Source organism: Apaloderma vittatum, unplaced genomic scaffold (genome assembly GCF_000703405.1).
Source record: "Apaloderma vittatum isolate BGI_N311 unplaced genomic scaffold, ASM70340v1 scaffold37734, whole genome shotgun sequence".
Taxonomy (NCBI): Eukaryota; Metazoa; Chordata; class Aves; order Trogoniformes; family Trogonidae; genus Apaloderma; species Apaloderma vittatum.
In genome coordinates this window covers 1-12,736 of record NW_009713927.1, presented here as the reverse complement: position 1 = coordinate 12,736, position 12,736 = coordinate 1, and the positions used below count along the sequence as shown (strand labels likewise).

Genomic DNA, 12,736 nt, shown 5'->3' with positions numbered 1-12,736 from the left:
TGAGAATCAATGGCTTTTAAAGTCAGTAATATATCATGCATCAGTGCAATAATGTATTCTGAATTCTCCTGAAATAAGCTGGACCCCACTCTGACAAGACCTTTAAATCCTCTAAATGTCAGGAGATTATGCTTGACACCTTTGGAGCCCTGGCAGAAGATAACTCTCAACTAATTCTCTGTTTTTAGAATTTGATGTTGCAGTACTGATTGACAACTTAGCTACTAAAATTGAAATCTCTCTTTTCACAGGAATCAAGCTCTATTTGTTGGCATGTCAGCCACAAGGTCCCATTCAGTTCTTCTGCTGAGAATGTTGGCAGATCTTAGAAAATCTACAACAGTTCTATACGCTGTCAGATCTTATCAGTACAGTGCTAAAGAGTTATCAATTTTTGCACTAGGACATATTGGGTAAACCGATCTACCAGGAAAACAGGCCCATGCCTCTTCCTCAGGAAGAAGGAAAAAAAAAAAAAAAGGAATGGCATGATTTACAATTATTTTCTCCTTTCTTTAGTTATACATGTACCATATTTCTCTGGGTTGAAGGTCAGCATTAAACACTGTATAGCTGCAGAAGTTCTTTAGAAAAACTGCTCAAACGAGAACAATGAATTACAGGTACTTGAAATAACAGAGAAATTATTTCAGATCAAAAAATAAGGATGACATTTTGTTCATGTAAGAAGTACCAAAGGACAAAAGGAACAGAGCTAGCTCAAACTACACTGCCTGGAAACCTGAGCTTCAAAACTTCAGCAATAGAAGAAGAATGCTGTGGTAACCCAATAAACAAGGTTTTCCAGGCATTTAGTTAGGGAATAAGCACTGATCATTCCACATGTCAACACTGACTTACCTATTTCAGTTACTCATCAGCTATATCCCTCTCTTTGAAGGTTGTTAGACAATTAGAGAAGCCAGTAAAAAAATTTTGACAAGTCCTCCAAGTTCTAAAGAACATTTAATTTTTGCAGAATTACTTCACTTGAAAATAAGCCATTCTTGGCATCTTAGAGAAAAGAAGTATCATCTCACATTTAGAATACTGTGTTAAACTGGCAAACACAGCTTATCACTTAAATAGCAACTGTCTGCTGACAGATCCCATAGCAAACTCTAAAGCATGAACACAAGTGCTGTAGGACATTGTTTCTCAGTTTCTCATTACCCATCTGGTCCCTTTTTGCTGTACCATGAGCTCACCTTGAAAGAAGTTATTTACGGTTATCACAAGAAGCAAGTGTTTATTTGGCTATCGAAATATTTCACGTTCAGTCCTAATAAGGAAGTGTAAAATGTAGAAGTGTAAAGCAATAGCTTAAAGAACATCTGTGGTGCTACCACTAATAATGTCACTTTAGTTTCATTTCAGCATCATTTCCAGTGTCATATTGCCTTGTCACTAAACACCTTTTTATTGTTGTTTCTCTCAACAAATAATGCAAAGCGATCAAAATTGCTTCCAAATGAAAACATTCTTAGTATAGCGGAGACAAAAAAAAATGTAGGTAAATAGGGAAGACCAGCACCCAAAGTTAGGAAAGAAAACAAGTATATGTATTTACCTCCTGGAACGCCTCCTGCAGTAACAGCAGTAACAGCAACAGACTGCTACAGACACCAGAATGAGTCCAGCTACTACAGCTATGGCAATAATTAAAGCCTCAAAGTTTACTGAAAAATATGAATATATTCAACTTGTTAGACTCCAGCATTAGCATTCATCTTTCTGATAATTCTTTCCCAAGCATATTTTCATCTCTGTATGAAAAAATAAAATAAAATCAAAACCACAATTCTGTGCAATTACAGTTAAAGCTCTGCTTGACACATTTGGATTTGCTACTATCTACACTGAACAGACACTAAGTAAAACTGAACTTTACATATACCAAATTATTGAAAGTCATCCCATGATATTTTATGGGATACCTAGGGTCTGGAGAAGCCTTACAGCGACCTTCCAGTACTTACAGAAGGACTACAGGAAAGATAGGGAGGGAGTATATCAGGAAGTGTTATGAGGGGTAAATGGTTTTTACTGCTTTAGGATACTTGTGCTGAGACAGTCAAATTTAACAAGTGAAGTTCAGAGGGTCTGGCCTCTCTGATCACATGCACAAGCCAAAGAGTTACTTCTCTATAGATCTCACTAACCCATGTCGGGCCAAGCCATACCCTTCACAAATGTTGCCGAAGACTAGATCCCAGCAAATATTTTTGCTTCTGTATTATAATTTACTGGGTATAATTTACAGCTCAATATATAGTTTCTAGTTATAACACACAAGTAAATTCTGAACATGTAAATTCTGAAAGTAACACGTTTCACCATAACACGTTTCTCATTCCTACTTCCCTACAAGTTACAAGAAATTAAATACATTTCATTCAGTGAAGTACAAACAAAAAATTGTTTTAATTTTAAATTATTCTTTTAAAGTATGCTATTTAATTGAAGGAAAAATATATTTTGAACCTATTACAGTGCAGAAAAAGACTGTCAGTTTTCAGTCTGCATTCTTGTCTCCACTATCTATTTAATTTCCTTATTATTCATGAAAAGCAATACAATTAAGCTACTTTGTGTTACATTGCTTCTATATATTTTTTTTCCCCACCACTGGTTAATTGTCAACATGTCTTATTCCATATAAATAGGTAACTGGAAACCAGTCATTTGGTTTTGACTGAGAGATGCAATATTCACCTTCATTTTCAGACACACAGAGCCACGACTCATCTCCATTTTATTTTTAAAAAGAAAACACTGTCGCACTTGCAACGTAATTAACGTTCCTGCACACTTGCAACATAATTAATTTTGTCTGAAGAGGGCAGTCTCATTAAGACTATATATCCCCATGGCATGCTGCTGCATACAATAATAATAATTAAAAAATCTATTAAGGAAATGTGTATTTGTGGTTTTTTGTTGTTTTGGGGTTGGGTGGTGGTTTTATTCTGTGTTTAAGCTACATTCAGTCTAGAAACACAAACAGCACCCAAGCTAGAAGCCATTTCTATAGGAGTAAATTGTCAAGAACACCCTCAGTATCAGCAGATTCTGGTAAACACTGCTTTGCAAAGGGACATGCATTTCTCTGCTGGGTGTGGCTGAGAGTTAACTCTCTTCATAGCAGCTGGTATGATGATCTTTTGGATTTCTGGCTCCAACACCACCAGTGTTTTGGCTGGTGCTGAACCAGTGTTTTGGCTGTTGCTGAGCAGGCTTGAAGTGCATCAAAATTTTCTCTTTTTTTTTTTTTTCTTCCCCCGCTTCCCTCCACTCTACTTGCCCCTGTGAGTGCAGCTGGAGGCAGCAGGCAAGAGATTGGAGAGGCCAGGAGGGGACACTGCCACAGCTGACCCAAACTGGCCAAAGGGGTATTTCACACCACGTAACACTGCAAACAGCAATAAAACCCAAGGCAAAGGAAAAAAAATATCAGGAAGAGGCTGGGCATCAGTCTGCCTGTGGGAGGTGCCTTTGCTTGTTTTTTGTTGTTTGTTGGGTTTTTTTCCCCCTCTCCCCTTTTCTCCTTCACCTGTTAAACTGCGTTTATTTCAATCCATCACTTCTCTTGCTTTTGTTCTTCCTATTTTCATCCTGCATCCCACCAGGAGAGAGCAAATAGCTGTGCAGGTCCCTGTGTTGACAGGAGTCAACTGACTACAACTCCAGAAAAAAGTTTGCTGAACATTTCATACTAACAGCATCTGCCACAACACTGAAAGCCTATTTTATCATAGAATGCTTTGGGCTGGAAGGGATCTTTAAAGGTCATCTAGCCCAACATCCCCACAGTAAGCAGGAACGTCTGTAACTAGATCAGGTTTATTTCCTTAAAAGTGTGTGCTTTATCAGTGAAAGTATGTATCTTCTGTAGCTCTGAAAAACTGCAATGGTCTAAGCATAAATGCCTTTTCTCACAAAAAGCAAAGAGCCCTTCTAAGAACAAAGAACTGATAAAGTTCTTCTCTACTGCCCGATCTAGTCCCTCAGTTTGCAGGGAATATACAAAGCAGTAGCATTCAAAAACCTGCATACTCCATTTTAATAGCAATCTTCCATCTCTGCTACCTTAATTTAGACTGCTGAATAACCACATTGCTCTAAATGTGATAACGTTCTTCTAATTTAGAGTGAACACATAGTCACTGAGAGTTCACCCCCACTTATTTCCATCCTTCAATGTCCTTGTGCTCTGGAGCCAACACACGGAAAGCAGTAAACATTTGCTTTGCAGGACTGAAGCTGCACTCTTACTTCACACAACAAGCTTTCTGATATCTTATTTGTTCTCTGTTACAGTCTAGTCTGAATTAAGGTCTGCATATGCAAAAACATAGCTACAAAGATTTGACCCCAATGGCCCCATATGCCCTGTACTGTGTTTTGTAATACAACATGCAAAGCAAAAGGGAATCCAAGAACAATCAAGCGATGCTCTACTGCGACAGGCAGTGGCATTCTGCAGCTTCCTTTTTACCTGTAACTGCATTGCCTTCAGCACCCACAGACCTCATTAGTTTCAGCTATTTAAGCAAAAACAGCATTCAAGAACTTTTGGGTGGCTCCATTCCTGTGGTACTGGTTCATTGCTGCCACTGGAATACACTACAAAAATTGTAGATCAAGGCATATCACCCTGACATTAAAAAATACTTTAAAAAGTAAGAATGATCACCTTTTGTCATCAGGGAAAGGCCTTATTTCTTTGTACCTCCAAAGTATGATTCAAGAAACAGATGCATCCTGACTTCATACATAAAATACTCAGAACACTCCAACATCACTGGTTCTCAGTCTCAACTGGGCCACCAACAGAACTTCACCACATGGTAAATGTTTTAAACCCATTGGATCTGTGTAACTAAACTGGCTGTTCACAAAGAACTCTTACCAATTACTGTTTCTAAGTCCAGAAGACTAGAGAGCATGATGCCAAATCATAACCATGACCTCTTTTCCCCACGCCTCCAAATAATTTATCAGGAAACAGCTCTACTCAACAGCAGTCTTTAAGCATAATCACAAATAACCATATCACAAATAAGTAAAATTAGTACCTACTCCAGCAAACTCCCCATCGAGCATTTGAAAGTGAACACAATGAAGATGGTGGAAGAATGCTTCTTACAGGGTAATCAACACAAGTCTTGTTGGTGTAACACCAAAGGCACTGTGCAAAAGAAAAAAAAAAACAAACCAACACAAATTATTGGATCTTCAAAAACAGTTTACAATTTAGTGCTTCTCTCCACAGAATTCTTAAGCAAGTACAATATTCTACAGATAAAGTGAAAGCGCTTTGTCATGTAAAATCTACAGAAATCCTGGTATAACTCCTAAGTAAGCCTAAACTGAATTGTGAATAAGTACATTTGGTACTTATAGGTAATAAATATTTACAGTAGACTGAAAATACCTGCAAACATATTGACCTACTCTGTATACTTGAGGATAAAATGGCTTTGAGTTTAGGATTACTGAAAGAAATACAAAATCAGAAAGTTAACTGTTCAGACTTTTGAAACACCTGGTAACTTCAAGGAATACAAATACACTTAAAATGACATTTCTGCTTTTTACACCACTGCTAAGCATCAAGCTTAAGTTTTAGTTTTTATCTGTTACAAATAAATACTCATTCAAAATTCCTTTAACACACAACCAGGGAAGCAGTTTAAGATGACAGTAAAAGGAAACCGTGACAGAACAGGTTTTTTTTAAGGATTCATTACAGAAAGAGCTCATCCAGGAACTACGGAACTTTATCTAACAGTACCATCAAGAACATCTGTCATACACCCTAAATTGTATGAAATCTATTATCTTGCTCTAAAGGGTTAGAAAGCATTAAATACAAAGGAAATTGTAGTAGACTCTGCTCTCTTAAAAAAGTGCAGAGGCAAGAAAAATATTTTAAAATTTTGTAGTTGGTAGATCGTACAAGTCAAATATACCCACAGATACATCAGTAAAAAATAATTAAGACAAAATAATCTTTGCAAAAAGAATGCCCTCCTAAGTTTTAATTTTAATCCTGGATGTTAGATGAGAGCATGCTTTTATTATCAGATTGGTCATTTAATAAGAATTAACAGTTCAATAATAATGACTAAGAGGTGATAGACTAAAAGCCATTGTTAAACTTCCTTTGAATGTAATGCTGAGTTGGAGGCTGGACTAGATGACTCATGAGGTCTCTTCTAACCTGAACGACTCTGCACAGTTGGTGACAGCTAGAAGCACAGAAAGGCCAACTGTATCCCACTCTGATGGAAACTACCGCTTGTAACTATTAACAATATGTGTAGCCCACAAGGCAATACCTGATGCACCTACTGATTGGTGCAGAGGCTGAAGAAAAAGAGAAATATTCCAACTGACTCACATCTGATACTAAAAATTCAGCTAAATCAAGTTAGAATAAAGAAACAAGCCTCAACACCCAAGGCTGAAACATTTCCTTAAGTTTGATCCCCATGTACGTAATCCGAAAATGAACACTGAAAAGATTTTACCCAGCATATATGCTTTGCAGAATATGCTAGGAACCATGTTCACATGAATTTATTTTAGTAGTGTCTCATACGGATAAAGAAGTACATCATTAATTCAGTTCACACATTTTAAGGACATAATCTCAGTATTAAGAAGTTCAAAACTATGAACTCAAAATGAATGCTTCTTCCTCTACAGTCAGACAGATGGATGCAAGTGACATCTTGAAAAGAACTGGCTATATTTACTGATCATCTAATTTCCTATAGCTATTAGCTGCCTTTTTTTTTAAAGGCCTTGCTTGCCTAAAATCCATTTCCCACAAGAATTTAGATTACATACATTTGTTATTAGAATAAAGATGAAAAGAACAAAAATAAATGGCTGAGGGGAAAGATGTGTTGGTAGACTGCTATCCCACTAAAGCAACGAAAGTAATTTCAGCAATCCATTGCTCACACAGATGCTAATAGCTTTGTTCTGTCACTCCTTTTTTTAATTTATTATCTGAATCAAGTCTCAACTCCCTTTTTCAAGGTTACATTGATGCTATTAAAGCAGTTTTTCTGAATCATTCATCATTCTGTCATTAAAACAAGCCTGGACCCTGTCACTGCTTTGACAGATTCTGAAAATAACGTATCTGCTAACTCTGTTAGCACCTTCAGTACACAAACACAGCTAAAAGATTTATTTCTCTCACAAGGTGAACACAGAGCTCTAAAGTTAGAAAAAGTTGTGCTTATGTATCTGCAGTAGCAGTGGCAGCACTTATTTGAAGTGACAGTCACACCAGCAGTAGTGCCGAATATTTGATCTTTAATGACCCATATTTTCCATTTCCTACTTTACACTTTGGAAGATGAAGAATTATTTACACAATGTTAAGCTTGCGAGAACAAATATCAAGGTCTGACAACACAGAATAACGACATCAATACACAGTATTTAATATTTTTTCCCATTAAAAAGCCAGAAGATGCACAAGACAAACATAAAACAGGCAAGTTCAGATATTTCTCTATTTTTCCTAGTGAAAAAGATTTGCAGTAATTTATGTAACTTAAAGTCTTAAAGACTTCTGAAATATTTCTCTTCAGAAAGTACAGCCTTTTAGAAAAGACTAAACTGTAAAGAAAAAAAATTACTAAACAAGACTGGGTTTTTAGCTAAACCCAGGACACTTTATAGGAGTTTCTTCTGCTCTGCAGGGACAGGCACCTTCTGCATACTTATCATGACCCTTATTGTGGAGCTAAAAAGGTTTTCAGTAAAGGACAGAGAAACAAATTCTATTGTTTTATATATCTGCTTTATTGCAATCCCATGGGCAATCTAAGCACTTTGCTACCAGAACCATGACCCACCAGAACCATGACCCAGCCTGGAAGGCTTCAGCATGTACGGTCTGATGCAGAGAGTGGAAAGGACGACACCCCAGCATCTACAAAGCACTGATCCGTCTGCCTCATTTTTAAACACACTGCTTGGGGCATCTCCAGAGAAAGACACTTCTAGTTTTATCTACATTAATTCCCCAGTTCTCCTCACCAGCATACAAGAAGTGCAAAGCATTTTGGCTACACATGATTCAGTTTACCTAGCTCCCTTAAAGGGCAGAAATTTAACTAAGTGCTGCTTGCAAAATGAAGATGAGTCTAATCCAGCAACAACACCAACTAGCTCGGTTGTGCTGTGAAAGCACTGAGCACGCACTGAAACAGGAAGCCTGGATTCTACATGGTCTGTCCTCTCCAGACAAAGCAGAGAAATACCCTGGGTGACCAAATCATAGAGAAACGCTGGCAAAGTGAAAGCGCGCTGGCATCGAGTATGACCAAGAGGAAGCAGCACATCAGTTGACTCTACTGTTTAAATAGGAACGATGTCCTTCTCTTAAGGGTAACTTGACCAAAGAGTCAACCAACCCCAACAATCTGACTTCATATTAAATGGAGAGGAAAAAATGAAAACCATGGAATTCTCAGTCAAAAAGGATGTTTAAAAAACTTACCGAAACATTTTTCAGACATTCTTCACAGGATTGCTGGGAAAACTCTGAGCATGCTAGAAAACAAAACAACAACAGAGAAATTATATATATATTTATACTCCATAACATCAAGAGCTTAACACAATATTTAGCTTATTCTTTTTCCTACTGCAATATACAAGCAACAATTTTGATAGAAGTACAGAAAGCTCAGTATTCTCATTCCAGGAGAACTGCAACAAACATAGATCCAAAATATTTAATTTTGACATCTGACCTAGTTAAGGAAACAATTTAACTTACTCGTAACTTCTATTTGCTTTCCCTAAGGACAAAGGTGGGAGAAAAATCCGAAGAGCCTCCCTGTATCTCTTGAAGTTCTAAGGCTTCTACACTGGGATTTAAATAACTGTAGTGGTTTGACCCTGGCTGGTGGACAGGTGCCCACCACAGCTGCTCTATCACCCCTCCTTCTCCGCTAGACAGAGGTGAGAGAAATACAATGAAGCGCTCATGGGTCGAGATAAGGACACAGATCACTTGCAATTACCATCCTGGGCAAAACAGATTTGACTTGGGGAAATTTATTAACAATCAAATTAGAGAATGGCAAGGAGGAATAAAACCAAATCTTAAAAATAACACCTTCCTCCCACCCCTTCCTTCTTCCCAGGCTTAACCTTACTCCCAATTTAACCATCTCCTCCCTGTGAGCAGGGTGGACAGGGAATACGTGTTGCAGACAGTTTGTTACACATTGTCTCCATCCCTCCTTCTTCCTCTGGGGGAAGACTCCTCACTCTTCCCCTGCTCCAGCGTGGGGTCCCTCTCACTGAAGACTCCCCAGCTGAGTCCTTCTCACAAGAGACTGTTTCTGACAAACTGCCTGAACGTGAGGCCTCTCCACAGGGTGCAGTCCTTCAGGAGCAAATTGCTCCAGTGAGAGCCCCCCACGGGGTCAGAAGTCCTGCCAGCAAACCTGCTCCAGTGTGGGCTCCTCTCTCCATGGGCTACAGGTTCTGGCAGCAACCTGCTCCAGCTGGCATCAGCTCTGTCGGACCTAGGGGAAGCTTCAAGCAGCTTCTCACAAAAGCCACCATGCAGCCCCCTCGCCACCAAAACCTGGCCATGCAAACCCAATATAGGAACACCCCAAGTTTTGCAGCTTCAGAAGCCTAACAAAGTCCGACCCTTGCCTAGAGCTAGTCTTCCTTCCACATATATTAAGCTTTTTTCCTGGAAAAAAGGGGTTTTTAAAAAAACAAAGCTCTCCAAATACCATGTTTTGAAATAACAATTAAAAATGCCTAACAGGAGACACAGTTATTTTGTTAGAGGTCAACAAGAACTCTGACAGAAGTCTGAAAACCCAAGTGATCTGGAAGAAGTCAATTAATATTTTCTCTGGGGGGAAAAAAAAAAACCCACACAAAAAACCACCCCAACACCCAAACAACAAAACAACCTTCTATCCTAAAAAAAGAAACTTTACTGGTGATCACATTCCCAGATTCTAGCTAAAGGCTATGATTTTCATCCAGAAGTACTGCATGCTTACCATCCTAAGACTGGTCATCTTTATCCACAACACAGACTTGCCGCCCACAAGACTCTCACACATGCCACAGTCTTGGCCTAGACAAACTACCTGACAGATGAGAGGGAGTTTCCTCTCTTGGCCTGAACTTGGATTTTTCTTCCAATTATTGTAGTTCCTATAATAGTTTTTAACATCATTTAACAAAACTAACTACTGATGCCCTTAATAACATGCTTTAACTTGGCCAGCCACAAACTGGTCAGGCAGTTGGATTAGATGATCATTGTAGGTCTCTTCCAAATGGAATAGTCCATTCTATTCTAAACTATTTCCACATATTATAGAAATATCAGGGGAAAATATCTCCAGATCAGGAATCCAATTCTGCTTTTAATGGATAATGAGGCATTAGTCATAAGCAGTTATCTATTTAAACTAAATACTTACTACGTTTTGGGATAACTAGATATTTCAATATTTTCTTTTCATAATCCAATATTATACATTTCTGGTACTAATTCTTAACACTAAATGCATTTTAAGTATCAGTATATTTAGCTTCAATTAATATCTGTTTAGAAAAATCATTAGTTTATACAGTACCAATGTTAATTACTGGTACCAGTTACCCTAGAAACAACCTAAGCATTAAGATCCATATACCAATTAATGGGGAAAAAAAACCAAACCAAAACAAAACATGAAAAGCAGATTCAGAAATATTTCTCAGTTTAAACTCAACTTGAAAATGTAATGAAGTATTTTTATAATAAGCGTGATGGTACCCTATGTGGAATAATCTCATTTGAAAATTTTTGAGCTTAAACTGAGAATCTTAACTAAGATTTAAAGCATCTAAAGAAACTATGAGAAGTCATTTTTACATACTAAGTCTGATTTACCAAGCAGTGGAAGCATTACTTTAATAAGCGGTGTATTTTTTACTAAAATAGTTTAGTGTAACACCCTATAGAGAGTGAATTGTAGCTGTATGAAGACTACCTTCTCACTAGATAAGAAAAAGCTATACTCGTCATGCGCTGTTTTTTATTATTAGAATTCTGCTCATGCATACAGGAATTGTACTATAGTTAATTATACACAAATTACCTGTATGACCTCACTTTCTAGGAGACACACTCATGGACCAGGGTAACTGCACAAATACAGAACAAAGGTTGTACCTCCAGAAAATACAGTTAAACCAGAGTAGTATTGACAATAAAACTCCATTTTGTTTACAAACAGCTCCCCCCTACTCCCCTTTCCAGTATGTATTTGTGCATGAAGGTAGCATATGCAGAGATTTTTAATTTTTTTTTATTATTTTTTTAGGGAAACAGGTATCTATACCAGCATACACTAGGGACTGCCATACAATCATAAGGTAATAGACCTTTTTGGTTGCTTGGTTTGTTGTGGGGTTTTTTGTGGGGGTGAGGGAAGAGCAGAGGCAGTCACGACATGGGACGACACCTCTTACTATTTCACTGTATGAAACAGTGTGACTGCACAGACAGTCAGAAACCTTTCAACACCTACGCTAAGTTTATTCACAGCCAGTTTATTTTAATGTGTTCTCTGCCCCCATTCTCAAGACAACACTATTCTTCAACTTAAACAGTTGTTCCTTCCTACTGGCAGAAGGGTACCTTCTCCAAGTGCTCTTATTCTCTCTCAATCTTTCTTCTCTGCCAGCAGTTAAAGCCATAGTTTTGTAGGTATTTTCTCAAAGAGGGAACAATACAACCACAGCAGCCCTGCTCCGTGCCAGTCCAACTCCACTGGACATAGGTGCTGAACTTGCAGTACAGTTAAACAAGATAGCATACAAGGTCTTGCAAAACTATCATAAAACCACCACCTCCCTCTTCATGAGAGCATCACTTCAGCAACTGAGCCATATCTGATAGTCAACAAGTTTTTGCAAAGTATTGCAATTTAAGATTAAATTTGTAATACTAGTCACATGGCATAAGAATCAAATTTTTATTTCTCACTTTAATCTTACTTCTAATACTTATTCCTTAAAGGTCACTCACATCTTTCCATATAATATCACAATTCTTCTCCATATCAACAACCAGCTCTAGGTCATGAGCAAATTCTAAACTCAGAGAACAATAACAGGATGTGAAAAGTTCTTTCCACTACCAAATCAGCCTGATTTTTGCCTTCAAGCAAGCCCTTTGTTTTCACTTATGTTTCTGGGGACTACCACCAAGACACGGATCAGTTTGCAGTTATCAGTTCTTTACTCTGAGAAACACCTATGCTTTCCCTTCTGTCTCATATAGTTGGATACTTCCAACTTTTTTGAGTATACACCCTTCCAGAAGAGAAATGAAACACCTCAAACGGGACTCTGAAAACACACGTCAACATTCACTTGAGATACTCTAATGCAAACTAACCTGATGTGTACCTTTCTGGTCACATTTGCTAATGGCAACCAAATTTGGGGATGAGCTTCACCAACAGCTTTCCAAAAGCAGCTGCGAGATAAACAATTCCAGCAGAACTAACAGGACGGCAAGAGCCTCTCCGCTGGCTACTCCTTCCAAGCCACATTCCTCACTATCAGTCAGGACAGAGAAAACCGAGGCGATCGCTGTCTGCTTGCAGCAAAACTGCGGATGGCCCCGAGGCTCCGCAGGCCGGCCTGCGGCCCAAGGCCCAGCGCCATC

General features: G+C 38.3%; 1 protein-coding gene across 1 annotated transcript in view; it reads right to left on the bottom strand.

The window, feature by feature from the left end:
* LOC104273275 (pituitary tumor-transforming gene 1 protein-interacting protein-like) overlaps nt 1-8,583 on the bottom strand; it is a gene marked incomplete at both ends in the record, with an annotated part of 16,092 nt that extends 7,509 nt beyond the window's left edge. The window contains 3 exons of the mRNA XM_009868546.1: nt 1,581-1,679; nt 5,083-5,191; nt 8,531-8,583. Coding sequence (XP_009866848.1) covers nt 1,581-1,679; nt 5,083-5,191; nt 8,531-8,583 — 261 coding nt within the window. The remainder of the gene's footprint in view (nt 1-1,580; nt 1,680-5,082; nt 5,192-8,530) is intronic.
* Nucleotides 8,584-12,736: the final 4,153 nt, after the last annotated feature.